The sequence below is a fragment of the Lampetra planeri genome, chromosome 5, assembly GCF_965212315.1.
Source record: "Lampetra planeri chromosome 5, kcLamPlan1.2.h2, whole genome shotgun sequence".
NCBI classification, from domain to species: Eukaryota; Metazoa; Chordata; class Hyperoartia; order Petromyzontiformes; family Petromyzontidae; genus Lampetra; species Lampetra planeri.
In genome coordinates, this window is record NC_136111.1 from 21,994,646 (window position 1) to 22,013,547 (window position 18,902).

The 18,902-nt window shown below is 49.8% G+C and overlaps 1 protein-coding gene across 1 annotated transcript in view; it reads left to right on the plus strand.

Annotated features, from left to right (window-relative positions):
* MEGF8 (multiple EGF like domains 8) overlaps positions 1-18,588 on the plus strand; it is a 64,124-nt gene extending 45,536 nt beyond the window's left edge. The window contains exons 34-43 of the mRNA XM_078595019.1: positions 413-536; positions 2,149-2,359; positions 3,000-3,214; positions 6,672-6,933; positions 9,069-9,234; positions 13,273-13,465; positions 13,950-14,120; positions 14,261-14,391; positions 14,995-15,121; positions 16,048-18,588. Coding sequence (XP_078451145.1) covers positions 413-536; positions 2,149-2,359; positions 3,000-3,214; positions 6,672-6,933; positions 9,069-9,234; positions 13,273-13,465; positions 13,950-14,120; positions 14,261-14,391; positions 14,995-15,121; positions 16,048-17,514 — 3,067 coding nt within the window. The 3' untranslated portion in view covers positions 17,515-18,588. The remainder of the gene's footprint in view (positions 1-412; positions 537-2,148; positions 2,360-2,999; positions 3,215-6,671; positions 6,934-9,068; positions 9,235-13,272; positions 13,466-13,949; positions 14,121-14,260; positions 14,392-14,994; positions 15,122-16,047) is intronic.
* Positions 18,589-18,902: the final 314 nt, after the last annotated feature.

Genomic DNA, 18,902 nt, shown 5'->3' on the forward strand with positions numbered 1-18,902 from the left:
CCACAGCCTCAGTAGTGCTTGGACGGGTGACCACCACGCGTGAAGTAGGTGTTATAGGCTGCTACGGGGCGAAGTTGTGGACAGCAGAGGGCAGTTAAGCAACGTCCACTGCACCTTTATGATCCCACATCTACGCTTCTCACCTTCACTAACCCACACTGGCTGGCGTGGTGAAGTATGCCCTAACAACCCTCACAGCTGGCACGGAGTGGGGAGGTCTTCAGCAATGGTTTGACAAACGCCCGTGAATCATTATTATTTTTAACGATCACGGGAAGTCGTAAACGCAGGCCGCTGGAAGAAAATCTGCCGGCAGTCTCCAATCCGTTGCCTCTGTCTAGCGGTTCATGAATGCGCGCCCGCTGAACGCTAACGAGCGTGCATGCATCCTCCCCCCCTCCCCCCCCCGCAGGCGCGGCTGCGCTACGGCGAACGTGACGTGTCACGTGGCAGCAGCGTCCGACTCGGAGTGCCGCCTGCGGACGTCGTGCCCCGAGTGCCAGTCGCGCCACCCGGCCGAGCTAGGCCTCCAACCTGTGAGCCAACGAGCAACCACCCCCCCCCCCCCCCACAAACACGGCGGGGACACGCCGTGCTCGTTCCCATTTGCGAGGGTCCCATCTCGTTAGTGCTTTCCAGCTGAGGTCGTGAGCGTTCGCGCGTCAGTCACTGTGGGGGGGGACTATTACGAGAGTAAACGTGATCCAATGTGAGGGTAAACTTGTGTCGCTAATCGCCACTTGTCTATTTGAAAGTTGGGTCAAATTGATCAAGGGGTCGCCCAAAGCTTGGGAGACACAAAGCAAGAGCAAAACACACAATTATCCGTTTTTAGCCGAAGAAAAAGAACTGACATGAGGGTAGGGGGCAGCAGGCGTTGGGGGGTGCCGGGTCAAGAGACACATGAGAGAGAGAGAGCATTACGATCAACACCGCGACACAGCTCGGGACCAAGCAATTGGGGTCCAGCACCAACAACAACAACGATGGCAACAAGGCCCTGGGGAAAGCCAAGGCAGCCAGGGCAGTAACAACGAATCCCAAGGCGTACAGCATACTGTAGTGGGATAAAATAAATGTGGCTTTGATGACGACCATCGTAACTGGGAGGCCATTCATTGCCACTTGAGAGCATTGCCATCATCACGGCAAACTTCCTGTGGGTAAGACGTTCCCACGAGCTGCGGCCTTCCCTTGCAGGGTGCACACGGCAAGTGCCCAGCGAGAATCTCTCGCGCAATTCTCCCGGCAATCGCTGCGGAGGAGCAGTGCACCATCTGTTGTTGTTCAGGGAGGCCGATGTGGGTATTTGTTTAATGCTCCGTTTAATGTCCTGTCAGTTGGGAAAGACAGGCACCACCATGACTCCTCGATAAGCAAATGCGCCGCGCAAGTGTTTCTCATTATGGCAAGCAATGTTTACTCTTTGAGTTTAACATTCAGTTACTCGTTTTTTTTCTATACGTTTTAACAGGCATATTATTTTATAGATTAACAACTCCTGAGGCAATCCGATCTTTGAGGAGCCATGATCCGAAATGGATTAAACAATGCACTGCATAAATTACCTACCTTTACGTGTATATACGCACCGACATGTGTATACAGTATTGCAATACTCTTTGGTTCTTTCGGTAAAGTCACGTAGTTAGAAATAAAATAAAATAAAACAAATGTGACTTTACTGAAAGATCCAAAGAATATGGATTTGGATTCCTGCAGTCACGAAAGCTTCAAATCAAGTATTGCAATACACCTCTGATTCGCACGGAATGCACATCCGATTAGCACGGTTGGCTACGTACGGCGTAAAAAAGTTCAACGTACATACGGCAATACAACACGTGTCTCATGGCTACCAGATCTCAACAGTGCCTCAGCCCATCACCCTACCGTGGTCGATAAAATGAATACCTCTTTGCATGGCGAATTCAAGAGTGTGATTGCACTGTGGAGGCAATAGGAATGCAGATTTCCCATCTTTTGGCTCAAGAGCTCTGCAAACAGGAAATGAGCACCGCCCTCAATGCTTGCCGGTTTGAGCAGAAAATCACTTTCGAAGAGCTACGGTCCAAGCCCCCCGTGCGAGTGCGTGCGAGCGTGCGTGCGAGCGAGCGAGTAAGTGCGTTTTGCCTCGCGAACACGCAGGTGTGCAAGTGGTGTGCGGCGTGCCCAGCGACCGCGGCGTGCGTGTGGCACGAGAGCGACTGCGCCGACGCCACCGCCTGCAGCGAGAGGCAGCAGCGGGGCGACTCGATCCAGGCGGGCGCGTGCCCCGAGGCCACGTGCGAGGCCTCCGACTGCGCCAAGTGCCTGGCCGCCGGCAGCTGCATGTGGTCGCGGCACTTCCAGAGGACGGGTAAGAGAGGCTCGGGTAAGCTAGGCCTGGGCCAGCACCCCTCTGTGGTTGCTGGGAAGGGCTGTGAGGATTGGCGGGCTGCGTCGTTGTGGCCGGTATTTTGGGTCTTTATTGGCGCAGGACCACCACAGAGAGCCCCCCCCCCCCGCCTGGTCTAAGTGCAATACCAAACGGTGCCACGAGGGGTCCCCGGGCAGCTCCCGGGGGGTCACCGCACTCGGACAACACCGCTAAGGTTCTGCGTCCGAATTCGAGCAGTCGCCCCAACCCCTCCCTGTTAAACCGGGTAAAAAAAATGTGGCGAGTTTATAGTTATATTTCTGTAACCACTGGCTGCGCAAAATATAATTTTGTTGGAACTTTTAATTCGGCATGCTTCCTGCCCTGGGAATTACCAACATTTTACTTTGCTAGGCGAGCGACGAACGTCTTTATAGCAGGGCGTGTGAGGAGACGGAGTGATCTTAGTGGATAAAATGAAATTCAAAGCATCTCGAAGGTAGTTCTACAATACTACCATCTAGAGGATGTTCCCTTCACACGGGGTGGCGCTCCACATGCCGGCAAGACTTCCGGAATGAACGATTTCCACCCCCCCACTCCTGCCCCCTCCCCCCTTCCCACGACTTGTCTCTTGTAGCAGGGGAATCGTGGCGCATTAACGTGCAGCCGGCATACAACTGGCGGTGCCTGAGCGAGTCGCTGCGCAGCGCGTCGCCCCTGCGCGTCGAGTCCTCCCCGCCGCTCGCCTGCCCCGTGCCGTGCCACAGCCTGACCACGTGCGAGGACTGCGCGAAGGCCAAGGGCGCCGGTGGCGGGTGGCAGGAGTGTGTGTGGAGCGGGGCCCTGCGGCAGGTACAGTGGGTGTGGACTAGCGGCGTGGGAGGACAGGGTGGGGCACGGTGGTAGCAATCCTGCCTCACGGCAAATGGTTCCCGGGTTCGATTCTCGACTGGGGGCGCCTTTCTTTCCGTGTGGAATTTGTACGTCGTCTCTCTCTCTCACCCTGTTCTGCGTGGGGTTTCCCTGTGGGTTTTCCGGTTTCCTCTCACGGCCAACAAGAAAATAACAATGTGCATTGTGACTGGCAATGGGCAAAATATCCCAATGCTGAAACATTACCTGCAAATCACTTCCACGACGGTTGAGTGGCGCATAGCGAGATAGGCGGCTCGGACAGACATCCAACGCGGACGTGTAGGACCGTAGAAATCACTGCAATTACACGCGGCATTGCCCCCCCCCCACCCCCCGGCTGCAAACAATTGACAGGATACTCCTGAAAAAAGTTCCTTGAGACTCGGTGCAGCTTTCCTGGGTTAACGAGCTCAGCATCCGACAAGAGCGCGTATACCCATAGGTCGTTGGTGTGTGCTCTATCGCCTATTCTAATAACCCAGTTCACCGTTACCCCACCTACTATCTCATCGGAGCACCGAAAGCCAAGCAGGCTTGAGCCTGGATAATGCTTGGGCCAGTGACCACTATCATGAGCTATCACGTGATTACCTTCGTCGTGATGGACAGCAGAGGGCAGTTCATAAAAATATTTTTGTTGTGATGTACTTCTATGCCCCCTACACCTGTTGTCCTTGCCTTCACCTATTCACACTGACCAGTGTGGTGAAGTATGGTAAAATAGCCCGTATGACCCTCACAGCATAGGTAAAGCCATCATCCAGCAGTGGATTGACAATGACATCAGCGCCGTACCCACTCACATGTCTTGTTTACAATGTGATGGCTCAGAAATCATAATTTGTATTATAGGTCACTGGGGGGGATTATACGATTATTTAATTTCAACAATTGGGAATTGGGCCTGCTCTTCATTAGCTCTGGGGGGAAAAAAATACATTCTTAATTCAGTTGGTGGGGCGTGGTGGAGCAGTGGCGAGCAATATCTGAACCATCCCTGGGGGCTCTCACCTCTTCACTGTCCCTCACAGACCGGCATGGTCAAGTATGGTCAAACAACCCCCAGTGACTGACACAGCATTGTAAATGTTGTGGATTAGCTCTCCAACACACCGGCGTGCTTTTCTAGTAACGATTTGGCACATTCTGTTTACGTGACAAACCTTACTAATTGGCTGTGTCGGGTGGTGGGGGGTTTAACGACACATTTATATTTATGCGATCTAACCCAAAAAAACCTATATGATGGATGATATTGGTCGTGAAAGCCTACGTATTAAACTGACAGCATGGGGAGTCCTGCACCCAGCATTCTATTGGCAAAGGGGGTTGTGAAATTCAGTCTCTTACGACATTGGTATGCAATTGTAAGCACACAAGAGACGTCAGTTGCAGTGATTGGCTGGCACTGGAGGGTAATAAGTTTGTGTAAAAAATGTTGGAACTCTCCTGGATACTGAACTTTTTCCAAGACTTAGAAGGCAACATAAAAATGAATTTTTAAGTGGCATATTTGAAAATAAGTTTCCGGTTCTTTGGCCATATACGACACGCCACCTTCTGCCAGTGTTTACCCAAAGCAATTCATTTTAGCTCTGGAAAAGTGCATGTGGCTCTCGCAGTCATTCAGAAATGTAGTCTTGTGAATTATCAATTGTGGGAAATTATTAAAATGTTTGTGGTTGATGCTGTTAAGCAATGGGTTAAATGTTCACTGACACCATATGATGTTCTGGTGACTTCCTGACACCCAGTATGTGCACATAAAAAGTGTGTGCTCATCAACTACGTATCCTGTCACTACTTCAGTTGTCGTACATTAACTTAAAAACAATAATAATCACAATAATATTTCACGTATTATACAATTACACATTTTGAACCGCCGCTCATTTGACTTATATGTGTGTCCCGGTGGCAGGAGGCCGATTTCCTTCGGTGAATGTTTGTGCAGGCGTTTTCATTCGTTGTCTTGTGCGGTACATTAATAAGTCTCGCGTTCGACCCGACATTCAGGCGGCGACGGCAGTAAATGGTGACCTTGTTGGGGGCTGATGCTGCAAGTTAGCGGTCGGGCCACCTCACGTGAAACATAAGCCCGACTGGTGGCTCGTTTTCTCAGACGTTGGCGATTTTTAATTTGCAGTCCTCCCTGTCGTTCGGTTGAGCGAAGCACAAATTCTCACTTTAAAATGAAACTCTCCCCGTGGGAGGCGGCCGGCTGGCTCGGAGAGGTTGGAGCGCTGAGCCGGCGACGCCAAGAACCTGAGTTAAAATCCAGGCAATCGGTCCGTTAATTTAGCTGGGGTTCTCAAGTAGGGCGAGTTAATCGTCTGAGGCCATTTAGAATACACGCGAAATAAATAAAAAAATTGGCGTTTTACTTAATTTGTATAACTGCCAACAGGTCTGGGAATTAAAAATAAAATGTGGGTCTGTCACGTGACGAAGCGATGCTGTCATTGCAGAGCAGCTCTTGTTGTGTATGGATCTAAATTGTCAAAGGATGTGAGGAAGAATGCCTGCACCTCTGCACATGCTGTCGTCTGCACTGCTTTGCAAGATTTCCAAATGGATGAATCGCTTCTTAACGCAACCGACAACCACAATTGGAATACCACTGGGGGGAGGGAAATGTCCATATTAAAACATATATTTATTGGCGATGCTGCTGGTGCTGTGTTGGCAGTAATTGACAAGCACAGCTAACAATAAAACCCGACACTTTCATCGGTAACACTGCCCTAAAAGGAAAAAAACACAATGTGACTTTTCAAGCGGTGGCCTTTCTTCATAACTTTTCTGTGCTGTGAAGAAGGACCCCATTGCCTGTAACGTCACCTCTTGTGTGTTTACTTTCGGGGGGGCAGTGTTATGGACGAACGTGAGTGTTTTTTTTATACATGGTGTGTCTTTTAAAAGTGGGTATCCTGTTTTTTTATTGTTTTTATTACCATTCAACGCGAGCCCTATTACAAAGCGCCGATCACAGAACGGAGGGGAAAAAACATTCCGCAAACAACAGGTCTTGGGTATACCTACAAAAGAGACGCCCTTTTATAACTGAATGGTGGCGTGCATTGCGCAACCATTTTGTATCACGGTGATGCACCAGCGGCCAGCATGATTGTCACTCACGAACGTGCCGACTTTCGTCAATTTTGCTCGTGGCACCGCTGCCAACGCAGCGGCATCGCCAAGTAAATTAGTCTCGTCTCCCGTTAAAGGCGGCGCGCCGAACTCGCGCATCTCGGCCAACTTGGCGCTTCGGCGTGCGTTGCTCTGCCGTCGCTCGTTCGCGATCTGCGCGATCTTCGCCCGAGAGCCATTTATTTTTGCCCTTAAATCTTGCCGCTCCCACCCCTTTGCCCCCTTCCCGCACCATATCTGGCAGTGCGTGAGCCCGAGCTTCCTGCCGATGCGCTGCGCGGGCGGTGCCTGCGGCCAGCTGGTGTCGGGCTCCGCCGACGGCTGCCCCGCGCCGTGTCTGGCGGAGCGGCAGTGCTCATCGTGCCTGCGCCAGCTGGCGTGCGGTTGGTGCGCCGTCAATGGCCTCAATGGCCTGGGCGGCTGCATGCCGGGCAGCCTGGTGGGGCCCAGCCCTGGGCGCTGCTCCGTTGAGTTCATCCCGCTCTACGTGCTCGCCCAGATCCCCGGTGAGAGGCACCGTGTTTGTGTCCAGCAGACGTGGGTGCGTAAGCATTGATACCCTATCAACGACGTCCAGGTGCGCTTCCATGGCCGTCTGGAACTCTCTTACGATATTAGGAAGTCACTGGAGCTGTGCATTTTAAATCGAGATTAATAACCCTATTTCTTTAGAATTGCTTTTTGTGGTTAGCGTGTTGTCCTTTCCCCGCACCTCCAATTAGCACGGTTGGCTACTTACGGTGTAAAGGAGTTCAACATACATACATCTCGATCAGTCGTCGTACCCTACAAATGGCTTGGTGCGTCCAGTGCAGCAAGCGCTGTCCCTCCAGGTTTGGTCTGTGGAGAGCCGCAATGAAGGAAGACCCAGCAGAATAGTCGATGATTGTCAACCCAAGGGAGAGAAGAGACAGAGATTCGTACCGTGATGAACACACCGTGTTTTACGATAGGGCAAATCCACCGTTAAGTCGGTTATTGATTACAAACAATTAGTATACGTCATTGCATTGTGAAATATAAAATAACAAACGTGTAGATATAGTAACGGGAAACATTAAAACCATTAATGCTTTGTCGAGATTGCATTCTTTTACTTGGTCTACTGTAACTTACGTGACAGGTTGAGGAATTACTTGAAACTGAATATGGCTTGAGCAGGGAGACCTCTTCGCGTTTGCAATGTTACATTTTACAAACGCCCTGCTGCACATATTACAACGAATCATACATTACAAGCTGGCACCCGCATGAATTATCCATAATGTTATGACCAGATAATGTATTAACAGCATTAGCTGTGGGTTGCACTAGCACAAATAAATAAAACCTCACCTTGTTTGTCTTTAGCACCAACTTATAACGTCAAGAATATATTAAAATTAAATAGAGCAGACAGTACACCTCTAAATCGAACCGATGCATTTTGTAAATGCCAAACATAACGGATTATAGAGAACCAGTGATTTTTATTGGTTCCCATATGTTGTGTGTGCAATTGAAAATCAAATATCAAAAAATATACATATAAAATAACATAAGCCAATATTTCAGGCAATAGCTCTGAAAAAGGGCAGTGACTTTACCGAAAGAACCAAAGAGTAATTCCTGCATTCACGAAAGCTCCAAATTAAGTTTTAGGGCAGTGAAGAATGGATCTAAATGCCAACACATTATTACCGGTAATTTAATTCCACGCTCTAAGGCTGTGCTAAATGGCAAATTTTGCCCATCACTTAAGCAGCTCACAACAGACATTGTCGTTCGGTCATTTGGTGGCTTTTATACGCTGGACGTCACGAGATCGCTTTTTAAATCCTTTATATTAAGTTCGCTTGCTTGCTTGCTTGCGTGCTTGCTTGCTTGCTTACGACCGTGCAAATCTTTCGGTCGTTTTTTAACCCACTTCCCGTGATCCAATCGAGCTGACATTTTCCACACAGACTCGTTGTGCGAGACAATTAATGTTCGTGAAAAAAAATTCCCAAAATTTTACACTTTTTAGGCAATTTTTATTTTATTTTACATATATTCAAATAGAACTCATTCATGGCTTTGGCTGAACGTCACAGTGTAAGAGCCCAGAGCGTAACCCCTCCACAGGCCGTGGCGGAGTAGCGCAGTTGGTAGCGCCCTCGCTTCCCATGCCAAAGGTCGCGGGATCGATCCCCGCGTCCTCCACAGGCGAATATATTTTTAAATCCTTTATATTAAGTTCGCTTGCTTGCTTTGGACCGTGCAAATCTTTCGCTCGTTTTTTAACCCACTTCCCGTGATCCAATCGAGCTGACATTTTCCAGACAGACTCGTTGTGTGTGACAATTAATTTTCGTGAAAAAAAAATTCCTAAATTTTACACTGTTTAGGGAAAACAAATTAAATATTTAATTACCAATTGCTTAATGGTGGCAGACAATCATCTGACCCATAGGTGGCAGCCATCTCAAGCCAGAGGACGAGAGGACTCTAGCCGCCACGCATATAAAGGATTTATAGTGAAAAACTTTGTTTTTACGGGTTTACTTGTTATCCATTTTTTTCTTACAACCCTGGAAAACAGCTACATGGGCCTTGAGCGCCCTCACCCCCCCTAACTTTGCGCTCGTTCCTTCTCTTTCTCTCGGCTTGACTTGGCGGGAAGTGAGCAACTCCACAAGCACGCAGCCCTTTGGGAGCTGGGCCTACGAGGCGTGCCCCGCTGAGAACGAGTGCCTCAACGGCCACAACAGCTGCAACGCGAGCGAGGATTGCGTCGACCTGCCGCATGGATTCGAGTGCAATTGCAAGCAGGGCTACGTGCGCGATAGGTGCCCGCCGCGTCCTCACTGCACGCACGAGCACGCACGAGCACGCCCACCACACGCGTTCGCACCCTCGGCTGTGGTCAAACAGACCGGCTGGGCTCCGGTGTCCCCTAACCCTGTTCAAACAGGGACGGAAACGCTAACTCGGCCACGTGCGGGAAGGATCCCCCCAAACCCCGCCACGTTCGGTGTTGGTTCGGTGGGTGGGTGAGTGGGTGGGTGCATGTTGGGGCGAGTTGAAGTAGGTGGGGAGGTGCTTGTTGAGGCGAGCTGAAGTGGATACGTTTTTTGTTCGTGCGTAAACACAAACAAAGACACACCGGGACTTCCCCCGCTTCGCCCCTTAACGGAACGGTAGCGGGAAAACTGCGTTCAGCGAGCAACGGTTTCTGCCAGCGGGGTGCACGAGGGGGTGATGTCGGCAGCGCCACGCCCGGCCACTATCGTCTCCCCACTGCTCGTGAACAGGTGCACATGTGCCAATTCGGAATTAACCATAACTAAAATATGACACCGAATGAAAAACATTTTTTTGGTTCAGCAAAATGGTTGCCTAAAAAAACCTTTACGCACCGTGTCTGAAGATTTTCTTCAGGTCATTATTTTTGTTTATACGCTTTGTTAAATCAAACATTGTTATATCATTGCTATTTATTAACCACGAGTCATTACGTACACTGTTACCTTCTTAAAAAAAAATTACCCTTTATCTTCACAAAATATCAACATCTTTCATCCGTGCACTCACTCGTTGAACATTAACCATTTTTTTTTATTGACTTCGATACATAACGACACGGTAATGCGCAAAAAACACTCCTTTTACTTTAATTCTAGAATTGAAGCTTTCGTGACTGCAAGGATTCATATTCTTAGGTTTTTTTGGTAAAGTCACGTAGGTAAAACATTAAAATTAATAAAAGTAAAATAAAATAAAAATCACGACGTTTCGGAGGCAACACAAGCCTCTGTCTTTAGGTGGAACCGTCACAGCCACGACAGCTGTATCAAGTAAATGAGAGATTGCAGGAGCTACCACTCCGTTTATATAATGGTTGGAGAGGGGGGAAGAGCCAAGTACAGCACTCTTTTTATTCATATGGTAAGGTGAGGCTTAAGAGGGTGAGCCTTTGTTATGGAGAGGTACGGTTTGTGACTCAACCTGTGACAAGGAGAAAACAACTGAACATGGTAAACCTGTAATAGTTGTCTGTCAAATAAGATTGGCCAAATAAGTGTAGTTAAATCTTTTTTGCATGGTTGATCACATCTTTCCAATGATTACTCAGTTTGTAACCATCATCACGGTTGAAATTATGTCTGTGTTTGTATATTTGTATGGCTTCGTGTACAAACCTTTGATGGTAGCCAGGAGGTTTGCAGAGAACCTTGGTCTCGGAAAAGACAATTTCATGAGAGCCCACCGAGTTGTAGCAATGATCGGCAACGGCCGAAGAATCAGTTCTGCCGTGTTTCAGATCTAACTTGTGCTCGCGGACACGATCAGAAACATGACGTTTCGTTTCTCCAATGTAGCAATCACCACAAATGCAACTCAATTTGTAGACTCCAGGATACTGTAAGTCAGGAACGACATCCTTCACAGATGGAATCAGATCACGGATTTTATGCACTGTACTGAATCGGACTTGGATCTTATGTTTGTTTAGAATTTTTGGAGATCTTTTTGGTCACGCCTGCTATGTATGGTAACGTGATAGTTTTGGTCGGAGTTTCATGTGGCTGTTTCTGTGTGGTGGGAGAAAGAGCTTGGCGGATAGTGCGGTCAGAGTATCCGTTCATCCTGAGGGCCCGATGTACATGTCTTAATTCACCGGCCAGGTGGTGTTGGTCAGAAATGCCATGGGCTCTGTGGTATAGCGTTTTTATGAGAGAATTCTTTTGGGATGGGTGGTGGTGAGAATCCGGTTTCAAGTAGGAATCTGTGTGGGTGGCTTTCCTGTAGACAGAATGTCCCAAGGATCCGTCAGGCCTCCTCTCAAACAGAATATCCAAGAATGGTAGTTTACCGTCTTTCTCCACTTCCATGGTGAATCTGATGGATGGGTGTCTAGAATTGATGTGGTCCAAGAAGTGGTTCAATGCTGGGAGGCCATGTGGCCAGATGACGAAAGTGTCATCCACATACCTCTTCCACAGGGAAGGGGTGCCTTCTTTATGGATTTTGGGAAGAAGGCACCCCGCTACGACCCATCGTGTCGACGATAAACTCTCCTACGTACAAACTAGCTCGTTTTCTATCAGATACTCTGCTCCCCTTCACAGGCAAGACCTCTTCGGCAGTACTCAACCCAATTAGTCTCTGGTTAAGGACATGGTACTATCTCCTGATGACATCCTCGTCAGCTTTGATGTAGTATCTTTGTTTACCAAAGTCCCAGTACCGGACACCCTAACAATAATTGAGGACTTAGTCCAACATGGATTGAATTCTGATGTACCTGCGCTGGTTAGGCATTGCCTCACCAACACCTACTTTACCTGGAATGGCACCTTCTACAAACAGAATGAGGGTACCCCTATGGGCTCCCCCTTGTCACCAGTTATAGCCAACATGTTCATGGAAAAGTTTGAATCGGACGCCATCCAGACATCCACCCTGCATCCTTCCCTGTGGAAGAGGTATGTGGATGACACTTTCGTCATCTGGCCACATGGCCTCCCAGCATTGAACCACTTCTTGGACCACATCAATTCTAGACACCCATCCATCAGATTCACCATGGAAGTGGAGAAAGACGGTAAACTACCATTCTTGGATATTCTGTTTGAGAGGAGGCCTGACGGATCCTTGGGACATTCTGTCTACAGGAAAGCCACCCACACAGATTCCTACTTGAAACCGGATTCCCACCACCACCCATCCCAAAAGAATTCTCTCATAAAAACGCTATACCACAGAGCCCATGGCATTTCTGACCAACACCACCTGGCCGGTGAATTAAGACATGTACATCGGGCCCTCAGGATGAACGGATACTCTGACCGCACTATCCGCCAAGCTGTTTCTCCCACCACACAGAAACAGCCACATGAAACTCCGACCAAAACTATCACGTTACCATACATAGCAGGCGTGACCAAAAAGATCTCCAAAATTCTAAACAAACATAAGATCCAAGTCCGATTCAGTACAGTGCATAAAATCCGTGATCTGATTCCATCTGTGAAGGATGTCGTTCCTGACTTACAGTATCCTGGAGTCTACAAATTGAGTTGCATTTGTGGTGATTGCTACATTGGAGAAACGAAACGTCATGTTTCTGATCGTGTCCGCGAGCACAAGTTAGATCTGAAACACGGCAGAACTAATTCTTCGGCCGTTGCCGATCATTGCTACAACTCGGTGGGCTCTCATGAAATTGTCTTTTCCGAGACCAAGGTTCTCTGCAAACCTCCTGGCTACCATCAAAGGTTTGTACACGAAACCATACAAATATACAAACACAGACATAATTTCAACCCTGATGATGGTTACAAACTGAGTAATCATTGGAAAGATGTGATAAACCATGCAAAAAAGATTTAACTACACTTATTTGGCCAATCTTATTTGACAGACAACTATTACAGATTTACCATGTTCAGTTGTTTTCTCCTTGTCACAGGTTGAGTCACAAACCGTACCTCTCCATAACAAAGGCTCACCCTCTTAAGCCTCACCTTACCATATGAATAAAAAGTGTGCTGTACTTGGCCCTTCCCCCCTCTCCAACCATTATATAAACGGAGTGGTAGCTCCTGCAATCTCTCATTTACTTGATACAGCTGTCGTGGCTGTGACGGTTCCACCTGAAGACGGAGGCTTGTGTTGCCTCCGAAACGTCGTGATTTTTATTTTATTTTACTTTTATTAATTTTAATGTTTTACCTACGTGACTTTACCGAAAAAACCTAAGAATATGACTCCTTTTACTGTTACGGACCAACCTTCCGTGACGGCCAACAACGTCCCGAGCGGCCGTTGCTGATGTTTTTGTTTGTTTCGCTCTGCGCGTTGCGCGGGCGCCACGCCGGCAGCACGAGCGGGCCATGCAGGCCCGAATGCACGCAGGGCTGCGTCAACGGCGCTTGCACGGAGCCCAACAGCTGCCGCTGCCTCTTTGGCTTCGTGGGGGAGAACTGCTCCCTCCCGTGCCCGTGCAACGGCCACAGCGACTGCCAGCGAGTGGGAGCTCGCACCGCCTGCACCCAGTGCCTCAACAACACCGCGGTGAGGAGCCGGCGCGGAACCGCATGCTCTGCATCTCCTCCGTCGGATATTTCAATTCTGGTAGATTTACCCGTGCTCGTTTAATTAACGAGCGAACGATCGTTGGATTTTATTTTGTTTAGGTTTTTTTCCCCGGTTAGGCAATGGGTGTGTTTTTTCTTCATCGTTTTTTTTTTTCTTCACGTGTCGTGATTTGTATCGGTGACGCGACACCGTGGTGGGTCCCGCGTCACAGTTTCTGTTTACGAAGCGCTTCTCATGCCACCCTCACACAGAACCTCCGGAGCGCTCGTCAGTTGAATTCAAAACCATTGCATATTTTCTTTTGGTCATCTGTGAGTCAGACTCTGTAAAGGAACGGTAATTTTCAAATAAGGGTTTCTTAGAAATTCAAGGAACAAGGGACCTATGATATTGACGATGCAATATGTACAACTTTTGACCCATGTAAATTACGTGACTGTCTCCGCCTGACGGGAAACAGGGCGACACCTGCAACAAGTGCCAGCCACTGCACGTGGGCTCGGCGCTGGGCGGCGGCCGGTGCGAGCCATGTGCCTCCTTCTGCAACCAGAACTCAGACGTGTGCATGAGCCACGAGGACCTGGAGCGCGCGCGGCGTGACCCGCAGAGCTACCCGCTCGCCCCCGACAAGGTACGGGCGCTAACACGTGTGCACCGTGAGCTCAAGCGAATCGATAATTATTGGTTGACGAATCAGCGCGTGCGAGTAGACTGCCGCGTGATCCTCACGAGTGTGCCCGCTTCACCTCGTGTCGTGGCTTGGGACCTCAGGTCATCCAGTGGATCCAACAGGGGGCGACCAAGGACAACCTTGTGTGCGTGAACTGCAAAAACAACGCCTATGGCACCTTCTGCGAGAGCTGCGTCAAAGGGTACTTCCTCCTCAACAAAACGTGCACCAAGTGAGTGTCGTCACGGCATCATCGTCATCATCGCGTCATCGTCGTCATTATTATCGTCATTATCGTCGCCATCATTATCGTCATTATCGTTGTCGTCACTGAGCTGTGTACATCTGCATCAATCTCGCCACGCGAATGTCAGTCGTCGCAGCTATTCTCATGAAAAAAAGTAATCCGATCGGCGACGTAAACCTCTTACCATCATCGTCTAATCCTTCACACTTCCATCGTGATCGTAATATGAGCTGCGACTAAAGGATGTCCATTTAACGATACATTACAAATGTATACGTTCATATGATTATATGGGTATGTGTTACGGCTTATTTAAAAGTGCAAAACTTGCGGTGATGACTTAGTTTCCACAACAGGTGCCGATTTAAACCCCAGACTTCAGCAGCATTATTTGTATTTTTAGATTTGTTCTTTTCCGACCAGCAATCTTGCTCGAATTTTTTTTGTGTTCTGGTACACTGTCGGTCGTCAAGGCCACCCTTCAACGGTGTAAAAATGTCCAGACATTATTTCTCTTTTGTCCCCTGTTATTGCGCAAAACCACTTAAGTTTGTCCCGGTTTGTGCTGAACCGCGCGCGCTCGCGAAGGTGCCAGTGCAACGGCCACTGGGATTCGTGCAACACGGCCGACGGCACGGAGTGTGTCTGCAACAACAACACGGAAACGAAATGCCCCAGCACCCAAGCCGATCGCAAGGACTGCTGGAAATTCCAGGTTTGGTGCTAATCCTGCACGGTTGCCCATGTCGCTGTCAATATAAGAATAACAGTAATTATAAGAATAATAGTAATCTCGAATAACAGTAATTGTTCACTTGTAACGCTGCACCGCCGCACTGCATCGGCCAAATTTTCTCCCCCCCCACCCTCCCAAACCACCAAGCTCTGCGGTCCTCTGTGTATTAAGCTGTGATCAGTGTTTACATTTCCAAAGCATCCCTGCATCAGCGCCAATTACAGGGGAGAAAGACGCCAATTTAAATGTTAGGCCACGTAAAATGCTGTGTTCCTATTGTTTCTGGATAGCCTCTCCACTGGTGTAACATATGGGATTAACCCATGATGTTTAACCAAGGCCTCATTAATCACAGCAACATATAAGTAACAACACATTCCTTTTCGAAATCCTAAGCTGAACCTGTGTGCGAGACACTGACATGAATCATTTCTACTCGAGCTTTGCTCGAGTAGAAATGGTTTACACCTAGATCCCTTGAATCCTGCTTAAAATAATAAAATGTTGTTAGCCTAATAGCCGCCGGGCTATGTTTAGTCTTTGATCGATCGATCGATTTTATTTGTTGACACGGGTAAAAAAACATTCAGCCTTAAACTGTTGTAAAAGAATGACCCGCAGGCAGCACAGAAATATAGCGCCAACCCACGCGGGAATCGCTAACCACACGTGTAAGAAAAGGGAAATCTTATATTAAGGAGCAGTGTTGTGTCACGGGTACAAGCTAACGACCGCAGCTCAGAACCGACGTGCGGTAACAGAGCGACTCGTGTTCTTGCGGGGACGCGGCGACCACCAGGGCAGTATTTTACATGCTCGAGCCGGCAACCGTAAAAGTAGTAAAAAAAAACAATTGTTCCGATCACCGGCTCCGCGGCACGTGTTGCGTGCGTGCGTGCGTGCAGTGCGCCGGGTGCAAGGAGATGTTCCTGGGGAACGCCACGGATGGGCGGCAGTGCTACCGCAAGGTGACGGTGGAGCAGGACCAGTGCTTCGACCCGAGCTCGCAGAGCAACTGCTACAACGACCAGGTGCAAAACCTGCCGGCTGGACGCACCGTCTTCTTCGCCGTCCAGCCAAAGTTCACCAACGTGGACATCCGCCTCACGGTGGACGTCACGTTCGGAGCCGTAGACATCTACGTCTCCAACTCCTTCTCCACCTTCTCGGTGGAGGTGAACAGCACGACCGGGCGGCACGTCGTGACCGTGCGCGACCCGCAGGTGATCGCGGTCGTCAGCAGCAGGGCGGATCACGACACGGTGAGGAGGAGGAGGGACGCCGGGAGCAGCAACTCGAGCGACAGCTCAGGGAACGCGAGTGCCGGCACCACCGGCGCGATGACAACGCAGCAGCAGCCGTCGTCGCTCACCGACATGGGGCCCGTGAAGAGGCTGCAGCGTGAGACGGCGCAGGGGCTCATCACCTTCATCACGGTGAAGCATCCGGACCCGATCCTGCTGGTGCAGGGCGTCCGCGACCGCCTCGTCATCACGTTCCCCTACACGGTGCACGCGCTGCGCACCAACGGCTTCTTCGTGGTGGTGCTGGGCGTGGCGGCGGGCGGAGGGGACGGCGATGTCAACAACGGCGAGTCGCAGGGCGTTCTGTTTTTCCGGCAGGACCAGGCGCACATCGACCTATTCGTGTTCTTCAGCGTCTTCTTCTCGTGCTTCTTCCTCTTCCTCTCTGTCTGCGTGCTGCTCTGGAAGACGAAGCAGTACCGCGACCTGCGCCACGAGCGGCGCCGTCAGATCCTCGAGATGAACAAGATGGCGAGCCGGCCCTTTGCCCGCGTCACGGTGCACCTGCTTCTCCAGCACGCCGGGAGCCGTCGCGCCACCTCTACTAACGGCGCCGCCGCCGCGCCGGCCGCCGCGGCCGCCGCGGCGACGCTGGATCCGTCGCTGCTCGGGCGGTCGAGGCCACACGGGCGCCTGGCGCGGTTCTACGCCCGTGCACAGCATTCGGACTCGAAGAGGGGCACGGCCATCGGATCGTCCGCCGCCAAGGGGGCGATGCTTCCGCCGTTCGACGGCAGCAACGGCAACGTCGGCAGGCCGCCGCACCACACGACGAACTTCGGCGGCGATTTCGGAGGCTCGCGCCGGGGCGACGCGACCCTGCTGCTGCTGCGGCCCGGTCCCGTGTCGCTGGAGCCGACGGACGACGGCATGGCGGCCGTGGCCACAGTAATGCTCCAGCTGCCGGGCGGCTCGCAGGCCCCGAACAGGGCCTGCCTGGGTTCGGCGCTCGTGGCGCTGCGCTACAACCTGCAGGACTACTGCGGCGGCGCCAGCGGCACGGCAAACTCGCGCAAGGGAGGCGGAGCCCATCATTCGGAAAACACCCCCAACGTAACCCTGCAGTGAGCGAACGAGGGAGGGGGCTGGGAGAACCCCCCCCTCACCCCCGTTGTAAATACCTTCACGGCTTCTACCGCTTATCGTGTCGAAACTTTTTGGTTTGTTTTCTCCCTGGAATATACATAAAAGCAAAAGCAGAGCGAACAATGAGCCCCGTTGCCAAAGCGAGCCGGTTGGCTGGGCCGCTCGGCGTGCGCGTACCAGAAGCGATCGCGACCACATGCACGGCACGGTCCGCGCGGCAACAATCGCCAGCGTCTGCCTCAAGAGACGCTGCTACTCTCCGGCCCCTCGTACAAAGAGGCATTGCGGCCCAACTCCATGGCATCTGCTATTAAGCACAACCTGTGCAAATCGCTGAAGTATATTTCTTGAGTATATGCACATTATTACAGCAAAGCTTGGTTATGTATCTCTGCAACAAGTTTATATTAGTTGGGCCCATCAGGCGTTCTCTTTATTTTGTCACACAGCAACATATTACGTTTCTCAGTTGCACATTTTTTGTAAAAATTTCCTCCGTTTTTTTTTTGTTACTGCGTGCGTGCGTGCATCTGTGTGTGCCGCCGGCCCATCAATATTTGGAAATTGACACCGTGCTGAATTTTTGAATGTGATGAAGTCTCCTAAAATATGTAAAGTGTGTGCTCATCTACTGGAAAAAATATAAAACTTGTGGATGTTATTTTTTCTTTAAATACTCTGGGTAACCACTGCTGACATGAGCACTTTATTTAACAATAACTGTGCACTGCTGTGCATTTAACGTTTAAGTTAAAGAGTTTGAACACTGTACAAAACATACAGGATTGTGGGATGTACATTGTACTTGCACTTTATATATATATACCTGAATGTTACGTTTGATTTCGATCAAAGTATTCGTATTCCTTTTTGCGTTTGGATTTAACTGATTGTATATTCAGGACAAGCGAACATTGGATAATGAACATTTATCCTTTTTTTGTACATTGTTGTCATTCAGTGCCACCCGTTAACTTGTCAAAGATTTCCCACAAAGTGTTTATTTCGATGCTCCCGTTGGAGTTGACGTTCAATAAAGAGCTTCCAACGCTGCTATGTCAGTGTCTTGACGCGCTCCCTTCCTTTCGAAGTGGTGGAAACCGCGAATGCCTCCCTCTGGGCCAGTTCTCAACCTGCTGCATGTAATTGTGTTTGCCAATTAGCGGACATTTGTAAAGTTGTAATTGTCCGGTAGCCGAGGCATAATTTACATGTAAATGGAGACAGGTGGTTTAGTCATGGCAAGAGACTCGAGGGATCTGAAGGCAGGAGTTGAGAACCATTGTTTTTTAGACCGGCTGTTGACGATTCTACTCTGTAGGTTTCTCCAGCCACATAAACCTTTCTTCATCACTTGCAGAGACACACGG